We start from the raw sequence: 23,557 nt of genomic DNA, 5'->3' as shown, positions 1-23,557 counted from the left end.
ACTTTTTGCCTCCTGACGAGGCTGCAAGGGAAAGCAACATGAACTTCTCCCTCTGCTCCTTGGCTTGTCAATAACAGTAAGCCACCAATCACAGCACAGCAGTTTTCTTGTGGACTGAAACTTTCTCCCTCTCCCAGCCCCAAATTTATTTATTTTTTAAAAGGCACTTCCATGTTGCTGTGCAGTAATGCCACAACACAGATGCATTTTTAATAAAAATCAACACTGCTGCGTTGCTATCAAGAAACGCCAGAACTATACCCCCCTTTTTTTTGGGGGGGGGAATTCATGTTCTTTTGCAGTTTATTTCTGTCTGGGTGGATCATTCCCCACCTCCAGAAAATAGAATCATTCCCCACCTCCATAAAATAGAAAAGGGGTTGTGTTTTGCCTTCCTGATCCCAGAAGTACCATGGACACTTTAAAGAATATTTTATTTCACCTTTGACAACATAAGTTTTCAGTTGCGCTGCAACATGGACCGCAGCATTAAAAAAATTACTTGGAGCAGGAAATGGAGAGTGGAGGGCGGGTACAAGACAAAGCTGCCAAGACTATTGTGCGTTTACCCCTCCATACGGTCTTATCCCTGGCAGCTCACTGGTTGCTCACCAATGGGACGTGTGATTTAGGATGCCCACTGAAAGTACCAAAGGAATTAAAGGGCACCATTACACAGCAAGCGGCAACTACATTTACACAAAGGCAACCCCAGGAAATTTAACAGCCGCAGTTGTGACTTTACTGAATAATGAACAACACAGCTCAGACAGCAGTGGTTTCCTCAGCTGCAGGCTTCGGATCACCTCACTGCACATGCATGAAGCTGCCATATCCAGAGTCAAACCCCTTTCCTATCCAGGTCAGAATTATCTACTTTTACAGGCATTGCTGCTCCAGATTCTCAAGTGAAGATCTTTCACATCATCCACTGCTTCTTTTACCTGCTCCTTTGGCTGGAATTGCTGGGAATTAACTCCAGGACTTGAGGCATGGAAAGCAGATACTGTATCTGTGAGTCACAACTCCTTTCCTAACCTAACGAGCAAATATCATGAGTCAGATCCCTGGTCTGTCCAACCTGATGTTGTCTTCTCTGGCCAACAAGAGTTCTACAGGATCTGAGCTAGAGGTTTGCATGCCACCTTTTGCTCTGGGTTTTTTCTTTTTCTTTTTTTAACTGTATTGAATTTCTGGGATTCTTCACAGAAAGTACGTGCTCCACCACGGAACCATAGCCAAATTAGTTAGCTATTGTAAAAAAAAAAAGAACTATTTTAAAAATAATGAATTGTGGTCACTTTCTAAAAACACCTAACATTCATCAAATAGATCTTCCATTTGGCTACGAGCCACTGGAATGAGAAAATATAGGAACTAGGAAATATTTCTTCCATGTTATTTTTTAGTAGATATGATTGTATTTGGGGAGGAAACAAAGAAAGCAAAGAAAAAATGGAGTAGGTATGCCCTAATTCCTATATCATGGGCAATGTCAGGCGCTGTGCTCCTATTCAGATATGCGTGTTCCTATCCGATGCCTTATGATGCATCTGCCTGCCTCGTCTTTCCTTCTGCTCTTGCTAACAAATGGTACTACAATGAAACTCTTACAAAGGTAAGATGCCATCTATTCAGTTGCATTCCTAGGTTCACCAACTATTTGCCCATTGTCAAATAAAAGGCATTCAACTGACAATATTTGTCTGGTCAAAACTGACTAGCATGCCAACCAGATCTAAATGATCTGTGCACAGAGTTTGTATACTGACTTGCTTTGACCTGACAAACTGGGGTAGGGATGCCAGTCCCCAGGTCCCACCTGGGGTTCCCCCTTTTTTACAGCTCATCTCCAAGCAACGGAGACCAGTTCCCCTGGAGAAAATGGCTGCTTTGGAGGATGGATTCCAAAGCAATATATTCAATTGAAGTACTGCCCCACCCCAAATTCTGCCTATTCCCAGCTCCAGCTCCAAATCCTCCAGGTAATTCCCAACCCAGAACTGGCAACAAGTTGAACATAAATAAAAGAAACACACCATTTACATACTGGGAACTTCACTGCCCCAACTCCTGTGCAGGAGCACAAATAGGGGGCAGATGAGGCACACCAGGCCAATTGCTCCCCCATGTGGGTGCAGGAAGAGGTGGGGCAACCTGCCACAACTAAACCTCCAGCCTGCAGCCCAGCATGAACTCTCCAGTGCGTAAACGGTCTTGTTGCAGACAAGAATTCAAAGCAACAGAAGCTTTAAAGTCTGATGTCTCCAGGCCAAAGAAAAAGAATTAATCTATCTGGGCACAACTGAAGGGTAATTACCTACCTAGTCACATCTGAATTCATTTGTATCAGAATCCAAATATTGCTTAGAATCCAGAATCTTCATCTAAAAGGTAGTTTCTAGTTCTTTCCATTACGGGGCCAGCATAGTGTAGTAGTTCAGAATACTCAACTAGGATCTAGGAGACTCCAGTTTGAATCCCTTCTATGCCAGAAAACCTTGTTTGGTGACCTCGGGACAGTCATTCTCTCTACTTTACAGATTATGATGACAAAACAGAGAAGTGCCGATGTCTTTAAGGGGCCTTGGTTCCCCACTGAGGATAAAAACATGACATAAATGTATAAACACAGAAGGGGGAATCTTAAATTTGAAAACCACCTTAAGTTCCAAGACTAAAAACTATCTAAGAATTGAGAACACAGGACGTGGGTCTGACTAGAGATTAGCATTTTTATTACATTGGAAGTAAACTGGCCTCTACCTATACCAGGACCCATGCATATTTATTAGCACATTTAACAATGGAGGCTTAAACTTTCTCTCCCCAGACCTTTGGCAAGAGGGAACATATGGAATAACTGGCTAGAGTCAGTTTTCAGAGGAAATCCCAGTGCATGATTCAATCACCTTGCAGCCAAAATTACTCTTATTTTCAGTGTCAGTGATATTTCTGACCATAATAGGATTCAGTGGTTCTGTAATGAAAGCAGTACAAAAAATGCTATTTACTAAAATTCCCACACAGGGGTGGTGAGCTGCTGCTAATTGAACCATCCAATTCTTGTTGTGCTGCTTTTCTACACTGTTGCCATTTTTTCCTGTGTCTTTACAAGCACTCTCTTTGTATGTGTGTGTGTGTGTGTTTGTATACTGCTCTCAATAATAAAAAGAGAACAGAGAGTGCTTCAGACTTTTAACAAAAAGGAAGGTAAAGCTAGAATATGACAGGAGGCCCAAGCACCAGTGTTCAGGAAACAGCCAAAAAGGAAATCCGCTCTTAATAGAGAACTCATGTCCTTCCTAATCTCATTATAAGCAGCACTTTGATATGTGCAGCCAGAATCCAGAGACCCTCTGCATACAGATACTTATTTTTTAGCACTACTTTAATGGTTTTGTTATGCCTCTTGGGCGGAAACTGCTTCTGAAAAGAAAATATCCTCACCAAGGGCATGCATGCCAGTGCTTACAACACTTTCATTCACATTTTGCACCACAGCAACCCAAGTTCTGCCTGCACCATACCAATTAAGCTGATTTGTGTACATCTGTATAACCATTCAGCTTTCACTAGTCAAAGGATAAGGATAGACAGTCATGTGAATTCCCACCCAGTCCTACAGAACACCCTTCTGGCTTTGAAGATTTTATCAGATATATTGCCCTCATCCTTTCAAGTCTGTCTTGAATACCACAGTACCAACTTGTCCAGAATCACAAAACAGATTCTGCAGCCAAGTGGCTAAGAGAGAATGAATAACCCTTCAGTTCATATCTCACTTGTGCCAAAATAAATGAATAAATAAAAATCACCAGGTGGCTTTAAAACACTGGTGCATTTTCTTCAGTGGAACAGCATTTGTTTGTGGAAGAAAGATAGCAGTTTCCATGGATTCCCATGCCCCATTGTAGCCCCCAACTTCACCCCCTGTGCTTTTTCTGAGAGTCTGCTGATCCCCCAGGATCACGATTAAGAGGGCTGCAGTGGAAGTGAGTAAACTGGAATCTCTTCTCCACAAGTTCCACAGGCAGTTGGATTCAAGCCACTTTCTCTGGGTCAAAACAAATAGGTTCTATTGCTGAAGTTCCCAGTGTATTTCTTCCCACCCTTTAAACAGAAGACACAATAGGTCTGATTCAGACTGAGAGCAAAGGAGTGAGAGAAGCAGGGTGCAGAGAATAAGTTAAGCTTTCCTCTGAAATGGCTCAGTGGAGTTAGTATTTGCCCTGTGAGCACAAACAGCCGCATCAGTACCTCAATACAAACAGTAGTTCTATGGGATTGCTTCAGGTTGGGAACATGGTCAAAGAGAAAGGCTTAAACATCTCTCCCCTTGCAGACCTGATCCAAATTGGGGTCCCACATATGTGCTACTTAAAGGGAAAATCATTTTTTTTGCAGGGAAGGAATGCCACTTGTAGAACTGAAAGAATGAATGGGCTACACCGGTGGTCCCCAGGCCGTGGCTCCCTCTCCTCGCCCCTCCCCCCGCAGTAAGAAACATCCCAGGCTGCAAGCAAATCGGCCGCAAAAGCCGATTAGCTTGTGGCCCGGCAAGCTTCGTTTTGTGGGAGGGGAAGGAGAGGGAAGCAGGTCCGCACATGCGCAATGTGCATGCGCGGCAGGTCCACGCATGCACAGTTGCACCATGCACGGTCACAAACGTGCATGTGCGACAGTTGTGCGCATGCACCTGTGCATGGTACAAACGCGCATGCATGGCATGCGCGGCCGCACAATCACCCCCCCCCCCCACCGCCGGTACGCAGCCTTAGAAAGGTTGCGGACCACTGGGCTACACGGTGTAGCTAAAAAAATATGATAAACCGTGGCAGGCAAAAAATAATAGCAGAGACAAAAATAATAATAACCAGAACTAGTAGAGAGCCATACATGGGTATCATTCCTGTTCCTAAATATGCATGAGAATTGAGGTATTCATGTTCAAAATTTTCACAAGAATTCCAAATGCCTCAATTCTCATGCATATTTAGGAAGAGAAATGATACTCATGTATGGGTCTCTGCTAGCTCTGGTTATTATTATTTTGACTCTGTTGTTTAGCGTTTTGGAAAGTAGAACATTAAATTTTCATTGTTACTTTTTGCCTCTCATGGTTTATTATATTTTTTACTTGTAGAACTCATACACACAGGCTCAGACTTCTCTCCGTGTCTGCAACAGAGGGGTAATAGTCCCTACTTTACTTGGAACTCTTGTACAGTCCCATAAATACAAATTCCACTCAGGTTCTGACCACAACCAGCTCAGTTTGTATCAGTATCATAACCTTTCCACTTCCATGTACTCAGAGTTGCAACCCATTGGACATCTGTCACTCCAAACAGGTCTACAGCAAGGAACTGAACTATCTTTTTATCTGCCTTGCACAGTCAGATAATGTTTTCCAGGTACGTCTAAGCTCATTGACTTCAGTGACCTTAGTCAGGCACAAAACTGCTTAGAACAGCACTGTAAAGGATCAAGATGGTCCTTCTAGTCTAGGTGTTGAAAAGTATACTAGTTCCATTGCACAGCACTGATCTATAACTATGCTTCAAAGGGGAAAGGATGGTCTCACAAATCATACATCAGGTTTTAGGACTCCATGCCACTGAAGCTTACAGCCAGGGGGAAAAACCCTAAGTGAAGTGCAGCAGGTTTCTCAGTTACATTTGGAGGCAGCCTCTCAATGTGTAATTTTGTCATCTAAGACAGTGGTCCCCAACCCCCAGTCCGGGGACTGGTCCCGGTCCATGGATCAGTCGGTGCCGGGCCGTAGCTCCTCCTCGTCCTCCTCCTCGGCTGCTGCCTCGGGGGCTGCCCTGCCACTCTGCCGCCGGCTCACCTTTGGTGGTCTCCACCGGCTGCCATGGCTGGGGCTCCCCCTTGGTGTGGCATTGTACAGCTGCTGCTGGCAGCACCCCCCAGTGGGTGGCGGGAAAACAGGGATGACAGCGGGAAAGCAAGTGGAGCAGGGGCTCAGGCCGTGGCGGCTGCGTCCCTCGGCAAAAGAATACCCCCCCCACGCTTCAGATGGAAGAGCTAACAAATGGAAGAGCTAACATTCATCAAATCTTCAGTGTCCTGACCCACAAATAATACTGAACATCTCTTGTGGTGCACAGTATATTCACATTCAAGCATTTATGTTCCTACCTTGCTTAAAACCTTCCTCCGCAAGAACCTTTGGAGGAGGCCATGGATTGGCTCTCCATCACATCGGAGCTGGACCCACAGGAAATGTTGCTGGACTATCAGGTCAGAGCCTTGAAGCCAAGATTTTGCAATGGTCCCCATAAGAAAGCAGTTCTCGTGAAAGTAATATGCCTCAGACACTCCATTGGCTAATAAAAACAGAGGACATTTTAAATGGTACATAGCAGGGATCAGCAACCTAGAGCCAAATGTAGCTCCAAACAGAACTAGATATACTTCTTCCAAAAGGAAGACAAAATCTTTAAGTTGCAGTACCTTGGAGGGTAGGTGGGATGCTAGAATTGCCAGTATACAAAGGAAATGGCAGGCAAGATGTTTAGGGGAATAAGGGACTCCTTAGAGATGTGTTACAGAAAGGGAAATGAGAAATGTGCCAGTGATTCCAGGTGCAAACCAGGTGCAGATTTCTGCTACAGCGCTAAAACATGTACAGGTGCTCCTGTGTATTTTTTTATTACTTATCATGAGATCTCATGTTGTATCATGCTTTCTAATAAAGAACTCATAAGAATTTCAGAAGAAATTCTGAATCAATAGGCCAATTATCAGTAATGTTAAGTTGTATATTTTCAGTATGCAAACACACTTCCTTATACTGGCTCTCTATAGATCTTTTGGCTCTGAATTTTAATGTAACTTGCTTGTAATCACAAAAGGCTGCTGACCACTGGCATGATACATGTTCAAACAGAATGCAAAAGGACAAAAAATAACTTCAAACTTAATTTGAAATGCAACTATCCCAGCAAATACAGTAGATATAGAAATGTTTTGTACCTCTCTTGAAAGTACAGGGGTTATCAGCACCACGGTTTTCAAGAGGTTGCAGAAACTCCCCCAGTAATTCTGACAAGGAAGCTTTTTCCAAATTCTCCAAAATTACAATGATTCTCTTGCTTACAGAAGGCTGTTTCACTGGAATCAGGCAAGCTGGAAGTACAAAGAGCTCATTGTGGCTGGTAGATGAAAAAATTTTCTCTTTATAAAGAATGCATTTTCTACAAGCATATATTAAAGAATAAAGGCACTTTCATGTTGACATTGTCTTTTAGGGGTTTTTTTTTGGGGGGGAGGGGTTGAATTCCCAAAGGCTGATGGCCGGTGTAGATGAAATGCCAGGCAGTCTCTGAGCCACCGTTAAGCAGGAAGACAGATGTATCAATTACAGCAATAATGAATTACTGGAAATGGAAGACAGATGCAGGAAACACTACAGTTTCAAAGCAAGAACACTGTGCTAAGAATTCCAGTAAAACTCTGCTTCAACGCGGCCTACAGCACAACAGAGAATAGATTAATTTCATGCACTAGCCTGTAAAATGGAACTGCAGAATAAAAACCTGGGTTTCCAGAAGTGCTTTGAAAAAGGGAAAATTGACTTGAGAGAAAGAAACTAAGATCCAGTAAGGCAAGGTAATATTCCCCCCCCCCCCCATACACACACAGAGTTGAAGGGGATGTAAAATAAGTATACCGCCCAGAGCCGTAGGGAAGGGCAGTATAAATATATAAACAAACAAACAAACAAATAAACAAATAAACAAATAAATAAATAAATAAATAGTTCAATTGAATTTAGAAGAGATTTCTTATGTTGTTTGTAAAGCCCGTTTGACCCCAGGCAACAGTGAGACAAGAGGGGCCACGGGAGAAATGATATGTTTTTCAGCTCTCTGGCTACAAACCTGTGAGATCCTCAAATCCTCTCTTCTCATTGTGTCCCCCATTCCCAACCTGTGAGATCGTAATGGGTCAAATGCAGCCCTTTTTGGAGCAGCCTGCTGTAGGAGGTCAGGACACCTCCTGCTCTAGCCTGGTTTCAGGCATATTTTAATGTAGAAGCTTGTTGTTTAAATGGACATTTGATGGAAATTAATGTCTTTTTTCCATTTGCATGTGATGAACTAGATCCAACTAGCATTTCTGCTGATTCAAAAGCAAGGAGAGACTCCTGTTTGACCACCAAAAAGACTGACTTGGGATCCTGCATGGACAAAAAAATTATATGGAATGGAGTGAAAAAGCTGGTTGGGTTAACCCAATGATCTAAGGCAGGCTGTTGTTTGTAAATAGGGTTACCAACTCTAATTTTCAAAATATCTGGAGAGTAGAACCTGGGAGAACAGGGTTTTGGGAGGGGACTTCAGTAGGGTATATTGCCACTTTCCAAAGCAGTCATTTTCTCCAGGAGAAGTGGAATAAAGGTATGAAATGATACAATAATAAATAAATAAATAAATAAGCCATCTATGTAATCTGGAAATCAGCTGCAATTTTGAGCAATCTTTAGTTCCCACCTGGAAGTTAGCAACTCTACTTGTACATAATTTTCTTATCATAACATTTAAATTGCTTTCTGCAGTGCTTCAGTGATGGGAAATGCAGGCTATCATAAATATAATTCCAAACCAGGTCACAGACTATGGATGAAGAGAACTGCAAAATGGAGCTAGAGACAAAGGGGGTGGGGAGGGGGATATCTCTACAAATATGAAGGAAGATAGAAGTAGCAAGGGTGGACTTGGATCCCAAGCCCAGCCTGGAAAGGAGTCTATCCCCCTTCTCCTGATTCAGTGCTGACCATGGGAGACTCACTACCCATATCTCTTGTCTTGGTTAGAGTGGCCACCAAGCAGCTGGGCTGCCCTGGCTCCACTGGAGACCACAGCACAACTGGCCTGGCACCGGCAGCCAATGTACAACTCAGCCAGACTTTCCCCATTGGGCGGCCACCAGGGGACAAGAGGAAGGGAAAGCTCAAGGCAGTGGGACAAGTAAAGGTAGGTTGGCTGGTGGATGACAGGGAGGGACAGAAGGAAGCAGGAAAAGGTAAGAAGCTATGGGGGTTGCCAGGGAAGGGAAAGATGAAGTAGTGGTGAAGGGGGATAGAGGCAAAATTAGACGCCCCCTTCAAGCCTTTGAGCCCCCTCCCTCATTAAATACATTCATTTATTTTATTTTTATACCCTCCTCCCAGAAGACTGGCTCAGGGCAGTGTACAGCCTTGTATATAAAAACACAATGCAATACAGCAATTAAAATACATTAAAAGTTAAGTTTAAAATTAATTTAAAATAGTTAATGTAACAGATTAAGATTATCAGCAGTAATGATCCGCATACAGAATATCTATTGGTGTTCTCCTAAAAGCCAGGTTACGGTCTGGGGCTTCTTGGATAGATAAATAGGTAGATGGATATGAATGGGAGGGGCCTGGGAGACATTGTTGGTAAATAAGCAAACTAAAATAATATTATCTGTCTCCAGGCTCAACCATTTCTTTGTGATGCCTTCGATTACATGGATGCACACATTTTGACAGGTTCTCTTATCAATCAGCTTCAGGATTAAAACTGAAATAGCTATTTGAGCATCTGCACGACTCTCATGAATAATTATACAGTTTGTCCAACACAGCTCAGAATGTCAGAGCAGTGCAAACCGAACTGACAGAGGCAGACATGGTGGGGTCAACTAATGCCTCAGTTGTGTCATCAGCATTTATTATTTATACTGTGACTATCATTATATGAGGCGCCAGTATAGAATGCCCATAAATCTCTTGGTGGTACGAGTTCTGCAGGGATCTGAGCTGTGTGATTAAATGTGGTAAGCACTCAGAGCAAACATCTTGTATAAAACAGACCAGGTGCCTGGGTCTTGGTCAAGAAGGTAAGGTTTGGTCTGAGAAATTAAATGTTGAGGGAACTGAGTTCATCCTGAAATAACAGTCCTATGGTTTGGTTTTATGCAATAATTTAATTATTCATTTTTAATAATATGGGACTTTTCAATGGACATCATTTGTATTTCCAGGCTTACACTTTTTACACTTTTTGTCAGAAACCTATAAAAGGCATTCATACTAGCATGTTATTTAGTTCAAGAGAGATGTAACTCTGGGCCAAACTAGTCCAAATTTTGGAAATCCTCCCTCAGTTCTCATCTCTCTTTATAGTTTTTCTAAAAGAAGTTGCCAAAGGGGAGGGAGGAGGATAGGGTTGGTTAAAATAATTGTTCCTGCTCTCCCTCCTGATGCAGCTTTCCCAAAACAAGTCATTCCACTGAGATTATTTGCCCCCTGCAGAATTTACAGACAAATATAAACTTTTTTGTAGCAAAATTAAAAGGAGTTTCAATAGAACAATTTGCACTGGGAAATAGCACGAGGAGAAGAATCCCCTCCTATGTCCATCTGCACATAGGTCTCCCACAATTCCCTCCTCCCAGCAGCTTCTGTTAGAAGACATTTAAAGAGACAGGGAATCTGACTGTGGATCTCCAGTTTCTCATTCAGCATGACCCTTTGTCTCAGGAGTTTCTTTCATATTCTATTTGAGCATGCCCTAGGATACACCAAATGAAATACTGGGCTTCCTTTAAAAACAATGAAATGCTGAATTATGAGGGCCTTTTCGCACGGGGATCTTTGTTGCAAATTGTTTGCGGAATGAAAAATCGCCATTTAAAATAGTGGAATTCGTCGTTATGCATACCTGCCTTTGTAGTGGAATCAGTTGCGTTTTTTAGCGTTTCCCACAGGCTTCCGGTCTCGGCAGAAATCGCTAGAAAGGAAGCGCTATTGCCAAGCTCGTCCCGCCCCTGGCCGTCAAGCAGCCAATGGGCAGCCGTTAGCATGCTCCCAAACAGCCCCTTTCCCTTTAAGAAAGGTTTTTAAAAAAAAAAAAACGACCCATAGCAACGAATCTATGTAGATTCGTTGCTACGGAGAGACCCATCCAGCTGCCTAATGTGAGCTGTCGTTTGATTGTATGATCGTTTGCACGCTGCCTCGAGTGATAAAAAAAAAATCCCCCCCCCCCTCTCACGGGCCCGATTTTCGGCTGAATTTATTTGTAAAAAATAAAGGGACTTTATTTCAGCAAACGGGCTTTTCAGTGGTTTGTGCTTAGTGACTAAAGGTGAAGGACTGAAGCCAGGGAAGCCTCTAAACAGAAAGAGGCTCGCTGGTGCGTTTATCCCTGCTCGCTCGGAGAAAAAAAAATGGCGATCGCTTCGCCGGAAGTTTGGAGGAGAGAGCCAGGGGGAGGGACTTTGAAGAACCAGCAACAATGGTAACGCACAGGTCTTTAGCGCTACTGTTGCAGATTGGTTGCAGGAGTGTATCGCTATCCGGAGGGTGAATCCACTTTTCTGGATTCCCCTGAAAGCGCTACAACGAAGCGCTTTTTGCGGGTCAGTTTCAGGATTGTTGCAGATTGTCTACGACGTCGTGGGTTATGGCAAATTAGTAGCGTTTCCAAATAGCAACCATTGTGCTATTTTGAAGCCGTGCGAAATGGCCCTGATTATTCCCCGCACACACGTACACACCCATTTCCCCCATTGATTGAAACAACCTTACCACTACTGATGAACAATTCTGCAAGTTGCTCCTTGGAGAAATCAGCATCTATCTTCACTCTGAGTATTTCACAGCTGAATCCTGAAGCCAGTTGCTTGTGCTGTGATTTAAAAAGTCCACAAACACAGTGACATGATCACTGATATGGCCTTGCTCTCTTTTTCCTTCAAACCAGGTACACTTTTATCTTCTTACCTTCATGCAGAGTGCGATCTGGTAGGCTATATAATCCTGCAAGCTTCCTTCTGGACCATGGAAGATAACATTACGGTACTGCTCCACCTGCAGAGTAACACAGTAGTATTTATCTGCACTTCCCAAGGGCCTCCTTTAAAATAACTAAAGCATATGCTTATTATTTTGTGAACATTAGCTAAAATTCTTTTAATCCATGGTGGCAGACTTGAAACACAGCTGATGCACCATCACCACCATAGCTACTGGAAGACAAGGAAAGTGCCAGAAGCTTTTACAATGCTAAGCTAGTCCAAACAGACCATCTCTCATTCCCATCCTTCCAGCAGTTAATCAAATGTCACAGAATCAAAAGCCAGGATCCAAAGAGCTACTTCAGATGCCTCTAAGGCAGGGGTAGTCAAACTGCGGCCCTCCAGATGTCCATGGACTACAATTCCCAGGAGCCCCTGCCAGCGAATGCCAGCGAATTGTAGTCCATGGACATCTGGAGGGGTGCAGTTTGACTACCCCTGCTCTAAGGGCTTTGGTATCCCATTGGAATTCTGACCTTTTTCCTTTCATCTGCAGGCCTAGGAGCCATTTCACAGTGCCCTTGGGCTCATGAGGAGTTTGGCATATGCTAATACTGCTTGAAAAACACAAGCGCAAAGTCCTCTTTTGCTCAGGCAGAAGGTTGTTTGTTTGTTTTTTTAATCTCTGGCTTGGATCCTATGACTCTGTTTCACAGGCATCGCTGACTGCCTATAGTGAAGGCTGCCCTCTGCCGTAGAGTGTGCTTCTCTTGCTCTAAGCATTTCCGCTTGTGCAAGGCTACAGAGTCTGAGAGGAGCGTGCTCCACACCACATAACAGCCTCTGCAACAGCCAGAGAGAAGCACCCACAGAACAAAGGATCCAACCCAATGTCTGCTCACAATACAAGGGCATTTTCAGCTATTCTACAGTTTAGGGTTGCTGCTGTTGCCAACAGCAGAAATTCAAGGGTGGTGCAACAGTTTCTTAACAACATAAACTACCTGCTAGGGGTTCAGAAGATAGCTTAGCAAACTGAATTTCCGTGAGCATGGAAACAACTCCAGCACTGCAATAATCATGAGCCTTCGGGGAGGACAGTATATAAATATAACAAACAAACAAACTTACTTTAAATGTTAGCTTGCTGCCTCTAATAGCCTTGTTTTTTTCAGACACTTTTTACAGGGCAGGCCTAACAAGAGCTATTTGCCATGATAACTGGAAGCTTCATACTCAAAAGGAGAATGCTTATGAATAACTGTATTGGGGACGAGAACAAGTGGGGGAAACTGCTTTTGTGGGTTTCCTTGAAGTATCCATCTGGATGCTGAGTTGTTGGCAGCTCCATCAAGGTTATATATTCTTAACACAATTATAGTGATTTTGCATGAACCCTGAACCGGATGGCCCTGGCTAGTCCAATCTTGTCAGATCTTGGAAGCTAAGCAGGTCAGCCCTGTTGAATACTTGGGATGAGAGACTACCACAGAAATCATACAGAGGTAGTTCAGAAATACTTTGTTTCTCACCAGCCTCAAGTAATTCTGCAGAGTTTGAAGACAGATCATGGAGGCATAAGCCACACTGTGAAGGCAGCCTTCTTGAGGACCTGGAAACAAACATCACAACAGCAATCAGCACAATGCCAACTACTGTGTGAGCTGTGAAAAACTAGCAAAGGCTGCCGGCCCATCCTCCTCTAGGACCATGCACCCAGAGGTCATAAGAGACAAACCAAGCTAGCTACTACACAACCCCTGGAACTACTAAATAAGCCCATTATGACAACCCTCTACAGCCTCTTAAGGATTTCAAAAGAAAATACAAATGCTATAGTCATTAGACTACATGATGCGTAAGTAATAAATCCAGGTCACAGGATATCCATTCATCTATCTACTGCATTTTTATAGCACTCTTCCTCCAGAATGCTCAGGTACATATGCATTACTCTCTCTTTCCCCATGGGCATGGAGAAGCAGAGCACTCAGGAGCGAACAGTCACTCCTCACCCAATTAACAGTAGCTCTCCGGTACTCCTCCAGTGCTTCCCTGACCTTCCCTTTAAAGCTGCTGTAGTTGCCTCTCTTCTCTTTTGTACTAAGAAGGAAGAAGCATCGTTGATCCGGATGAGGAAATAATAGCACAACATTGTTTATGGGGTTGTCAACCTACAAGTGGAACTTGGATACCTCCCACTATTACAATTGATCGCCAGATGACCAAGATCAGTTCCCCTGGAGAAAATGGCTGCTTTGGAGGGTCTCTCTCATCTCAAAACCCTGCCCTCCCCAGCCTCTACCCCTCCAGGTATTTCCCAACCCAGAGCTAGCAAGCCTCTTTCCCACCCACCTTTTCTCTTCCTCTTCCACTTGTGTATACATGCAGCCTTTCTTTGGACAGGAAGGCAGTGTGCTATTGACTCTCCCATTGCATCAGGGAGGCCATTTGCCCTTTCCAGGAAAAACAAAGACAAAACAGCCTCTCTTCTGCAGTCTGAAAAAACACCAGGGGAAATATTTCCCCACCTAAGCAATGCAGGCCTATTCAGAAACACTATAGTTTTGTGACTATCTCATCCCATCAAGTTGCCATTTTATGACTGGAAGCTCTCAAAATCTTAAAATAAGTTAAGTCACTCCTAAAAATATAAAGTCTGCTTAACATGGTATTGGATGTTGCAGATTCAGTCCCTAGATTTTCTAGTATAAGGTGTTCAGAAAAGTCCCTTCTCTAGCTGAGATAGCTGAGAAAGCAGCTATCAGAGGGAACCTACTGAAATAGATGAACCAGTTGTCTGACTTATAAGGCAGCTGCATGTCCATATCACAGTTATAAAACAGGTGAAGCTGATTTGTCTATCACAAAAAGATGGTATTCAAAAACCTTCCTTTTCTTGTGGCAAACTCCCTTTGTTGGATTTTTAAGGGAAACTATTTTTTGAACTTAATTTCAAGTTTAATAAGAATGTGGCATGTAATTACTCAAGTTGACAACCAGCAGCAACTCCCAAACCATCAATTACTAAGAACATTTTGGCAGGATGTGAAGCCAACATTAAGGGCAAAGGTATTTACCCAGCAAAAATATGACTATATATTCCACCTGGTTCCTTTTCAGAAATTCCCAAGGTGGCTGGGGAAACGTCTGACCTGTTGACCATGAAACACTGCCTGTTAAAAAGAGGCAAAAGATAAGAGTTATACTTACGAAGAGAGAGGACAGAATACAAAGATCTGAAAACACTTTTACAACATGTCACATGCATGAAGTGGTGTTTAAAAAAAAAAGGTCTGGAGACTTCAGGATGATATTGCCGGGTGATACTGAATGTGCTATTCATCGCTTTCTTTCCCAAGTCTGACAGCAGTGTAACAGAGGATAATTTTGGCTTTGGTGATGAAAGACACTTAATGTCTTCATTAACTAACTGCTTAATGAAGGTAGAAAGGTTCAGACTTCTCCAACCCAATTTCTGCCAAAAACAATGCTGTGTGTATAATGGCAGTGCAATCCAATGCAGAATTACTCCTGTCTACATTCCCTGAAACCAATCGACTCAGACTGGAGTAAGACAGCACAGGACTGCATCATTAGCAAAGCAACCTGTCACACATCACATAATTCTCCTCCCCGCAAAACCCCCCAAGGGAAGCTATTTAGTGGGTCAAAGCAGCAGTGCTGATACCGAGCTTGATGGATGATATACTGCTGGCAGTGAGGCCAAGGCTGGATTCCACAGTGTTGTTAAGCGGCAGGTCTTCCAGGTTCCTCCATCCATCAGAGGCAACTGCTTGGAAATAGACTGCTGCTGCCTGATTCACTGTTTTTGAAAAATCATTCCATGTTGTCTGCTTGCGGATATTTAGCACACATATGGTGTCTTCCATTTCTAGGTCCTCCATGCCACAGTAGGCTGGCTCTACCCGACCAACTGCAATCCGCAAAGGGATTTTGAGAGCATCTGTTGAAACACAACCAGAGAGCTGGAATGTAGCAAAAGACTGAGACAGTAACTAAAACATAAAATGGTATTCACCAATGCATCCAAGAAACGCACCACTACTTAGTACAATCCATAGTTCCACAGGCGATCCAGAATGGTCATCAGAGTTACAAATCCAAACTGAGCCAATCATTAACATTCAAGACATTTTAATAAACAACAGAACAGGAGTGCCACTTGTCAATGCTTCAGAGAACACAGAAAGTACTTGCACATAAAGCAGTATAGCAGTTGCAGGAAATCATGTATGGCAATCATACAAGTGTGTGTTTTTTAAAATATATGTATACAGTGACCCTAAGTAGTTGCAGAACCACTGGAAAACATTTTGGCCTTTAAGGAAGTACTTCAATTTGACCAAAGTCTTGTTTTAAATCTGACTGAGGACAGAGCTGGAAAATCAGGCTTATAGCTCGATTCTACTCTATGAGGAATCTTCCTTTGGAGAAAGACCTCTTTCTCAGCTGAAACTAACTATTAGATCCAACCCACAATCTACCCTTTTCTAAATAATGGTGGAGTCCACAAAGCTAGTATTGTAGTGTTTAAATAACTATTTCTATGCCACCTGAGAAAATGCCCACAGGCAAAGACTCACTGAATTATCTGACTGAACTGCTTAACCAAAGATATGATACTACAAAACATATATCATCTTAAATACAACCCTCAGTGGCAGAGATTCCATAGTGAAATGCCTTCAGTGAAGTGTCCCAAGATCATCTACTTTGCACCCCCCCATTGATTCCCATGCCCTGTTCTCAGCAGTGTTACAATATGGGGACGATCCACTCCAACACTGAAGTCACTTGTTCTTCCTTGCTATTTTTAAGTCCACATGGGTTCATGCCCTTGGCCAAATTCAAGCCAAATCACAAATTCTACATACTGAACCGTTATAATTCACTTGGCCTGTTAGGTGTTTCTTTGTTGTTTATTCTGCTAATAACAATACTAGAAGTACTTTGATCTATGATAAAGGAAATGATCACGTTTGTGTTCTTAAAATAAACTGCTTTTCACAAACAAACAGGCAACATATCCAGAAGCAGGCCATTCTACTTTCCTGAACATAAACATACACACGCAGATACACAGAAATATATTTTCTACAAAAGACATCTGAAACAATGCTCTTACTTCTTTGCCTCTGCTTAACAGATCAACAGTGCAATCCTGTGTTATTCCACTCCAAGGGTCAAACATGACGTGATGTCATGAGGTTTCTGTCGCCATTTTAAAGTGACTTTTAAATACTATGAGGACATGATCCTGATATGGCATGCGGGTGGCATGCTGAGGTGTTACTGTCCCCCCCCCCATGGCTTATTAACTGCCAAAATGGGTCACACACCCCAATGTGGTTGGTTTGGCACGTGAAAAACTGTGTGAGGGGAAACAAGATCTCTGCAGAGCTGGTCTGATCAGGATAAGGCCGTCATGGCATGTTCAAACCACTGGCGTTGTTTGGCCCTATGTCTAATTTGGCTCTAAGTCCACTAGCTCAGCTGAGCTTAGACTGGAATAACTCTGCATTGGATTGTACTGTAAATTGCAAAGGTTTCAATGTGTTGTTTTTAACTTTGAGATCATTAGGGAAGACTATATTTTGAATAAGGAAATGTTCATGAGAGGTCTGATTTTAATTACTAAATGATCAGGGAACAGGTCAATAAAACCTTTTTCATTTGCGACCAGAAAACAGCAAGTTTTTAAACCTGGTTTACTGCTCAGTAGAGTTATTAGTTCATATAAAATAATAACGCATATATTATTTCTGCTCTGCTACTTTAAAAATGTAATGGCAGAAAGTGAAGAGGAACTAAAGAGCCTGTTGATGCGGGTGAAGGAGGAGAGTGCAAAAGTTGGCTTGAAACTCAACATCAAGAAAACAAAGATCATGGCATCCAGCCCTCTCAATTCCTGGCAAATAGAAGGGGAAGAAATGGAGATAGTGACAGATTTTATTTTCCTGGGCTCCAAGATCACTGCAGATGGGGACTGCAGCAAAGAAATTAAAAGACGCTTGCTCCTGGGGAGGAAAGCTATGGCAAATCTAGACAGCATCCTAAAAAGCAGAGACATCACCCTGCCAACAAAAGTGCGTTTAGTCAAGGCTATGGTCTTCCCAGTTGCAATGTATGGCTGCGTAAGTTGGACCATAAGGAAGGCCGAGCGTCAAAGAATTGAGGCTTTTGAACTCTGGTGCTGGAGAAGACTCTTGCGAGTCCCTTGGACTGCAAGGCGAACAAACCGGTCAGTCCTAGAGGAGATCAGCCCTGACTGCTCTTTAGAAGGCCAGATCCTGAAGATGAAACTCAAATATTTTGGCCACCTCATGAGAAGGAAGGACTCCCTGGAGAAGAGCCTAATGCTGGGAGCGATCGAGGGCAAAAGAAGAAGGGGACGACAGAGAATGAGGTGGCTGGATGGAGTCACTGAAGCAGTAGGTGCAAACTTAAATGGACTCCGGGGAATGGTAGAGGACAGGAAGGCCTGGAGGATCATTGTCCATGGGGTCGCGATGGGTCGGACACGACTTCGCACATAACAACAACAACAACAACTTTAAAAAACAGATACAAGAAGGAAATATAATTGAATTTAAATAACCATACTAGATTGTCTCCCTCTGTCTCTCCATCTTGCTGCTTGAAGTAGTAAAATATTATTCTACATACCAATGGTTTATAAAAGGAAGAAGAAAAGCATGATAAATGTTTTCATGCTGAACACTCTAATAAACTTCCATTCGTTCGTCTTTGTTAGGAAAGCTCATACAATCCCCATACAAGATTGCTGCAGGAGATATGCTGGAGCGTGAAGGCATTTGCTGCCACATAAGGCAGCTCCTCATCAGACGTAAATGAGAACCACTCCATTAACATTTCCATTTAAAGCAACACGTGAGATCTAAACCCCGGAGACCCATCCTTGTGGCGCTAATTTAGGGAGCCAGATATGGCTGCTTCAGCATATCCAGTCTCCACAGCACAAATGGGGTAGAGTGATACACACTCATGTTGGTGCTCTGCCAAACCACACAGTCAACAGGGACTATTGTGGGATGGGTATATTACCTGACCCTGACTATCTCCTTTTCCTTTCAGAACAAGGGTTTTAAAAGGCAATACCTGACTTTTTCAGGGAAACATTAGGTTCCATGTTGAGCACTGAAACTGCAAACCTCCCTGTAACGCTAGTCCCAGAAATGCAGTTCAGTGGATAAAAACAGGAGAACTTGATTTATAGCTGAGCTCCATCATGGTTTCAATTTCGAGGCCTTGGGCCAGTCGATGTTAGTCCTACTCCTCACAGGAGATGACAAATGAAAGTGTAAGGTTGCTCTATGTAACCACTTATTTTGGAATCAAAAGGGATTTAACAACAAGTGATCAGTGACATTTTCCTTTGAAGGACTGGAAGCGCTAAGTGTTGTGAACTGTCCCAGTTCTAAATCAGCCTGTGCTCCTTAAGGGTCAAAGAGCCATAAGCATAATGCAAAAGGGCTTCAGTGTAGGGTGAGGACAAAATCTGACTATGGTCCAACTTGGAACAGTCAAGTATTATGATGGGCTATGTGTGCTTACATACTATGCTACACTGCAGAGGAAAGAATCAGGAAGTCAGCTGGACTGGAAATGAGTGGTGGGATTATGGTTAGCTCCAAGACTGAACACTTGTTCCAGTGGATGATGGAAATAAATAGACACTCTTCTATAATGGAGTAGGCCCAGAATGATCCTACTGAGCTCCATTGTCCTAGGGCAAGGAGGGTCCTTACAGGGGCTGTGTTTGCTTGCACTCAGTGTTTCTGTGACCTCTTGACAGGTCTTCTGGTACAAGTGGTTTGGCAAAAGTGATTTCTAGAGCAGCTGGCAAGGGTAACAGGTAAGGGGATTTGGGTTGGGCATGTGCAGCAGGTGCACTGCTGATTCTGGAGCCTGGGTTTAGAAGACCACCCTTTTCTTCCCTGGATATAGCTGTGGGCTCAGAAAAACTATGTAGGCTTTCCACAGCTATCTCTTCTGGGTGAAGAACAGGGAATGGGTTCCATTCAGTGGAGGGTGTATCAGGCTTCGCTGAATAGGGATGATAATAAGTGGTGATAGCACAGGGGATTGTGTCTCATTTCTGAAAGCAGCCTCCACATGCCTAAGAGGCAGCTTCAGAGGTGGTACTAGAAATTCTGCTAGGCTATGTATGTATGTCTGTATGTTTATAAAAACAAACCATACTAAAAACACAGCAATCCATAATTCCCCAACACTTTCCTATCAGTTTGGAAGGATTTTGAGCAAGACCTGAGCATTGAATTCTACTGGTGACCTTTCTGCAAATGTTTGTGAACAGAACAGTTTACTCACTCAGATTCTCCAGGAGATGTTTGCAGTCATCAGTAGCAACATCATGCAGTGTCCTGTTGCATTTATCTTTCTTCTCAGCTTCTAGTCCACCATGGCTACACAAAACTTCCAGACAGGTCTTGGAAAAGAATAGCTGTATTAAGCTGAGGGTTCCAAGCAATTAACTGACTTAAAATTAACTTAAATGAGTCACTTAGGCCTGAGGTAGATAGGCCAAGATTTAATTTTTGGAGTCCTTATTTCAGTCCTTAAAACACTGCAAAAAGTAATTGTGATGGACAGGTTAGGTTCAGCCGCTCCCTAAGAGCAGCCAATGAGAGCTCTTAGAATATTTATATTCCACCTTTCCTTGGGGTTCTGGGTGGCTTATACTTATAGTTAAGCTACTGCAGTTTAAAACCAATTGTATAAGACCCCAGATACTCTCCTCCCTCTCCCAAATCCCTACAGCTTATAACCTGTTAAAAGCCCTAGTGAATAGAATGGCCTTGCAGTGCCTCCTGAAGATTTCTTATTATGGTATTCCCCTCACCCCCTTCCACAAAGTAGGAGCTACAATGGATGCCTACTCATGTCAGCTTCTCCCTCCTTTCCTCAGTGGCTGCTGCTGCTTATAAACAGCATCATTTGGAAACGGACATATGTGGGTCAGGAAGGCGCCATATTAACTGGCTTTCCCAAATGTATTCTCAATCCAAACAATCCTCTATATGCTTCCGGGACCATTCATGCCATGCAGTCTTTTAACTGAGGAATTCCTATGTCGGCAGATTCTTGAAATTGCTCTCAGATTGTTTAAAAAATGTTTCACTATGTTCTCAGATATTCACCGTAGAAAAATAAAATACTACACATATACATGAATTCTCTGCCATGGCCTCTAATACCCTCAGCTATGACTGATCTATTTAACAAAAACTGATTGACTTAGAAATATAATCTAAGTACATTGTAGCTTAATAAGAATAGTGAGATTGGAATGAATACATACTGCTAGCTTCCTGCTGACCCCACAAATGACTGGGAGAAATACTCAGTGTAGGCTGCAAAGCAGGGTTCCACTCCAGTGGTGTCTCTTTTTATCCCCAATCAAATACACTCCTAAGACTCTGCAATACAACGCCATGTACAAATGTTGTAGGAATGCAAGAAATTCTTCCTGATCTCGAAATATCCATCTAATGCAATGTTCTGGTTCCAACAATGTTTAGCTAAGTAACTCTGAGATGCTAAATTGCAACTCTGCTCTAACATGCTCAAATATTCTACTCTGGCCTGAGTAGATAAAGCTAACTCCAGGGGTTGAGTTCTATGCAATACCAGTCACATATGACTATTATGCATTTCATGGTTGCCTTTCAAACCAGGAAGGATAGTGGCATATGAGGCAGTCCTGATGTGTGAAATATCTGTAATGATTGATGTAGCATATGGGGACAATCGCAGGAGAGCAGATAGAAGGCTAGTCATGCCATGGACCCCAAAACCACCAAACACCGGCAAGCCAGACACTCACACCTCAACAGCAAAGCTACATGAATCAATACATTTGAGGGAGACAGACCTTGTAACCTTTTGACGCTGCTATATGGGCTGCAGTCCAACCTTCCTTGTCAGCATGGTTGATGAGATCTGCAGAAATAACTGGGTTTGCAGTATAGTTCAGGGTCTCTTCTTTGCATTCCAAGTTGAAGATGCAGGAATCAGCATCTGTTTGATTCACAAAGTTTCTAATTCCTGGCATTCTGTAGTACATAAGAAGTCTTAAGCAGTCAACATGACCGGCATCCACAGCTGCATGAAATGGAGTCCAGCCTTCCTATTGAGGTAACAAAAAAAGAAAAGAGCTTGACACAATTGAATTGAGATGAATGAATAGCTACAAAATGTATGGGTTCTGCCTAACTTGTGGTCTAAAAACTGTCTGAAGTACACACCAGTGTCTGGCTATAAATACTGTAGAAGGACTATCACTTTGTTGTCTTTGCATAATTACACATACAGTATACAATGAAGAAAGGGGTCCAAAAGTACCATCTTCCTTTGAAGAGTATCTGTTGAAGTCACAGATTCTCAGATAAGAAGGTTGACCCAGAAAATGCATGAATGGAGCAAAATGAGTTTAATCAATCCCATGCAAAGAATGCTTGTTGCTCTAGGAGACTGATAATAAAATTACCCTGATATAGAATGCGATAGAAATATTACTGCATCTCTATCAGATGCTTGATCTCAGTTCAGTATAGCTTTATAGAAGAATGTTTCTCCACCCTGGCTCTATGCAGTGTTAAAGTCTTCTCTATATTAGCATAACAAAGCAAACACAGCTGCTCTGGGAAAAAGCATTTTTCATTCCTTAATTTTCCTTTTGAAGTACTTATTTTACATAGGCAACATCTGAACTTATTGCTTTTCTTTGTTATTATTATTTTTGACCAAGTTATCATTACGCTTTGAGCTGACTGTACTGGGACTTTTCATTAAAAAGACAAATTATTGGCATTATGTGACATAGTCCTTATTTGGGGGTGGGAAGGGGAAAGCCACCGCCATATTTCCATACAGATCAACAATCTAATGCTAGTTCCCTCTCTAACCCCCACCCAGACAATTTGCCAACAGTATTTTTCCTGCTGGGAATTCAATGATTAATTTTAAATACTGAGGAAAAGAGAAGGAAACCTTGGGATTCAAGAATATCTCTATGGAACCAGCTCAATCAGGGCATAACAATTATGGAATTCCAACCCTGGGGAATTATTGTCTCTTCTTATCATTGTCTTCCACTAGCCTTCCCTCACAGAACCTCATTGACCCTTCTTCCTATTCATGTGTTTATTTTGTTATGTTTTTGTTTTAATTGTTTTGATTATTTTATATATTAATAATAGAAGCAAATCCTGTTTTAAGCAAGGCAGCCCAGGTGGCAAGCTGTGTTGGCTGGGCTAGCTCAGTGGCGTATGCCCAGCCGGCCTCCCCCTCTCTCCCAGTGGCCAGGAGGTGTGGGAGTGTGGCAGCCTAACCATAAGCATGTAGCCATTGACAATAGAACCATTCCACTTGCTCTGGAGGCAGTATGTAAGAATGTAGGCTCCAAGAATATATTAATAATTTGTGGCACTCTTGGAGAAGAGCTAAATGGCTTACTAGCCTGCACATAGCTTACAGTTTAACTGGCCATCCTGTGATATGCTCCCTTCCAAGTTAGTAGACCAGAGGTTCAAGCATCCTAAAGCACAGAAGAACCTCTGCATGCGTAATATGCATAAGAGTAGACGGCTGAATATGACTCATGGAACATTTTGCCAAGATAGTTGGCCATCAATGGTCAGATATTCCTAGGGCGAACTGGGAAGATAGAGGGCCATTCCACACAGGGGGG

The 23,557-nt window shown here is 42.8% G+C and overlaps 1 protein-coding gene across 1 annotated transcript in view; it reads right to left on the bottom strand.

Moving 5' to 3' along the window:
• The window catches only part of CTTNBP2 (cortactin binding protein 2), a 102,908-nt gene that overhangs the window by 16,924 nt on the left and 62,427 nt on the right, over window positions 1–23,557 (bottom strand). Inside the window, 9 exon segments of the mRNA XM_077338428.1 lie at window positions 6,166–6,353; window positions 7,003–7,155; window positions 11,591–11,690; window positions 11,786–11,872; window positions 13,332–13,411; window positions 14,880–14,975; window positions 15,491–15,766; window positions 20,176–20,293; window positions 21,740–21,994. Coding sequence (XP_077194543.1) covers window positions 6,166–6,353; window positions 7,003–7,155; window positions 11,591–11,690; window positions 11,786–11,872; window positions 13,332–13,411; window positions 14,880–14,975; window positions 15,491–15,766; window positions 20,176–20,293; window positions 21,740–21,994 — 1,353 coding nt within the window.

This window comes from Paroedura picta, chromosome 5 (assembly GCF_049243985.1).
Source record: "Paroedura picta isolate Pp20150507F chromosome 5, Ppicta_v3.0, whole genome shotgun sequence".
NCBI classification, from domain to species: Eukaryota; Metazoa; Chordata; class Lepidosauria; order Squamata; family Gekkonidae; genus Paroedura; species Paroedura picta.
This window is presented reverse-complemented; position numbering and strand designations above follow the sequence as displayed.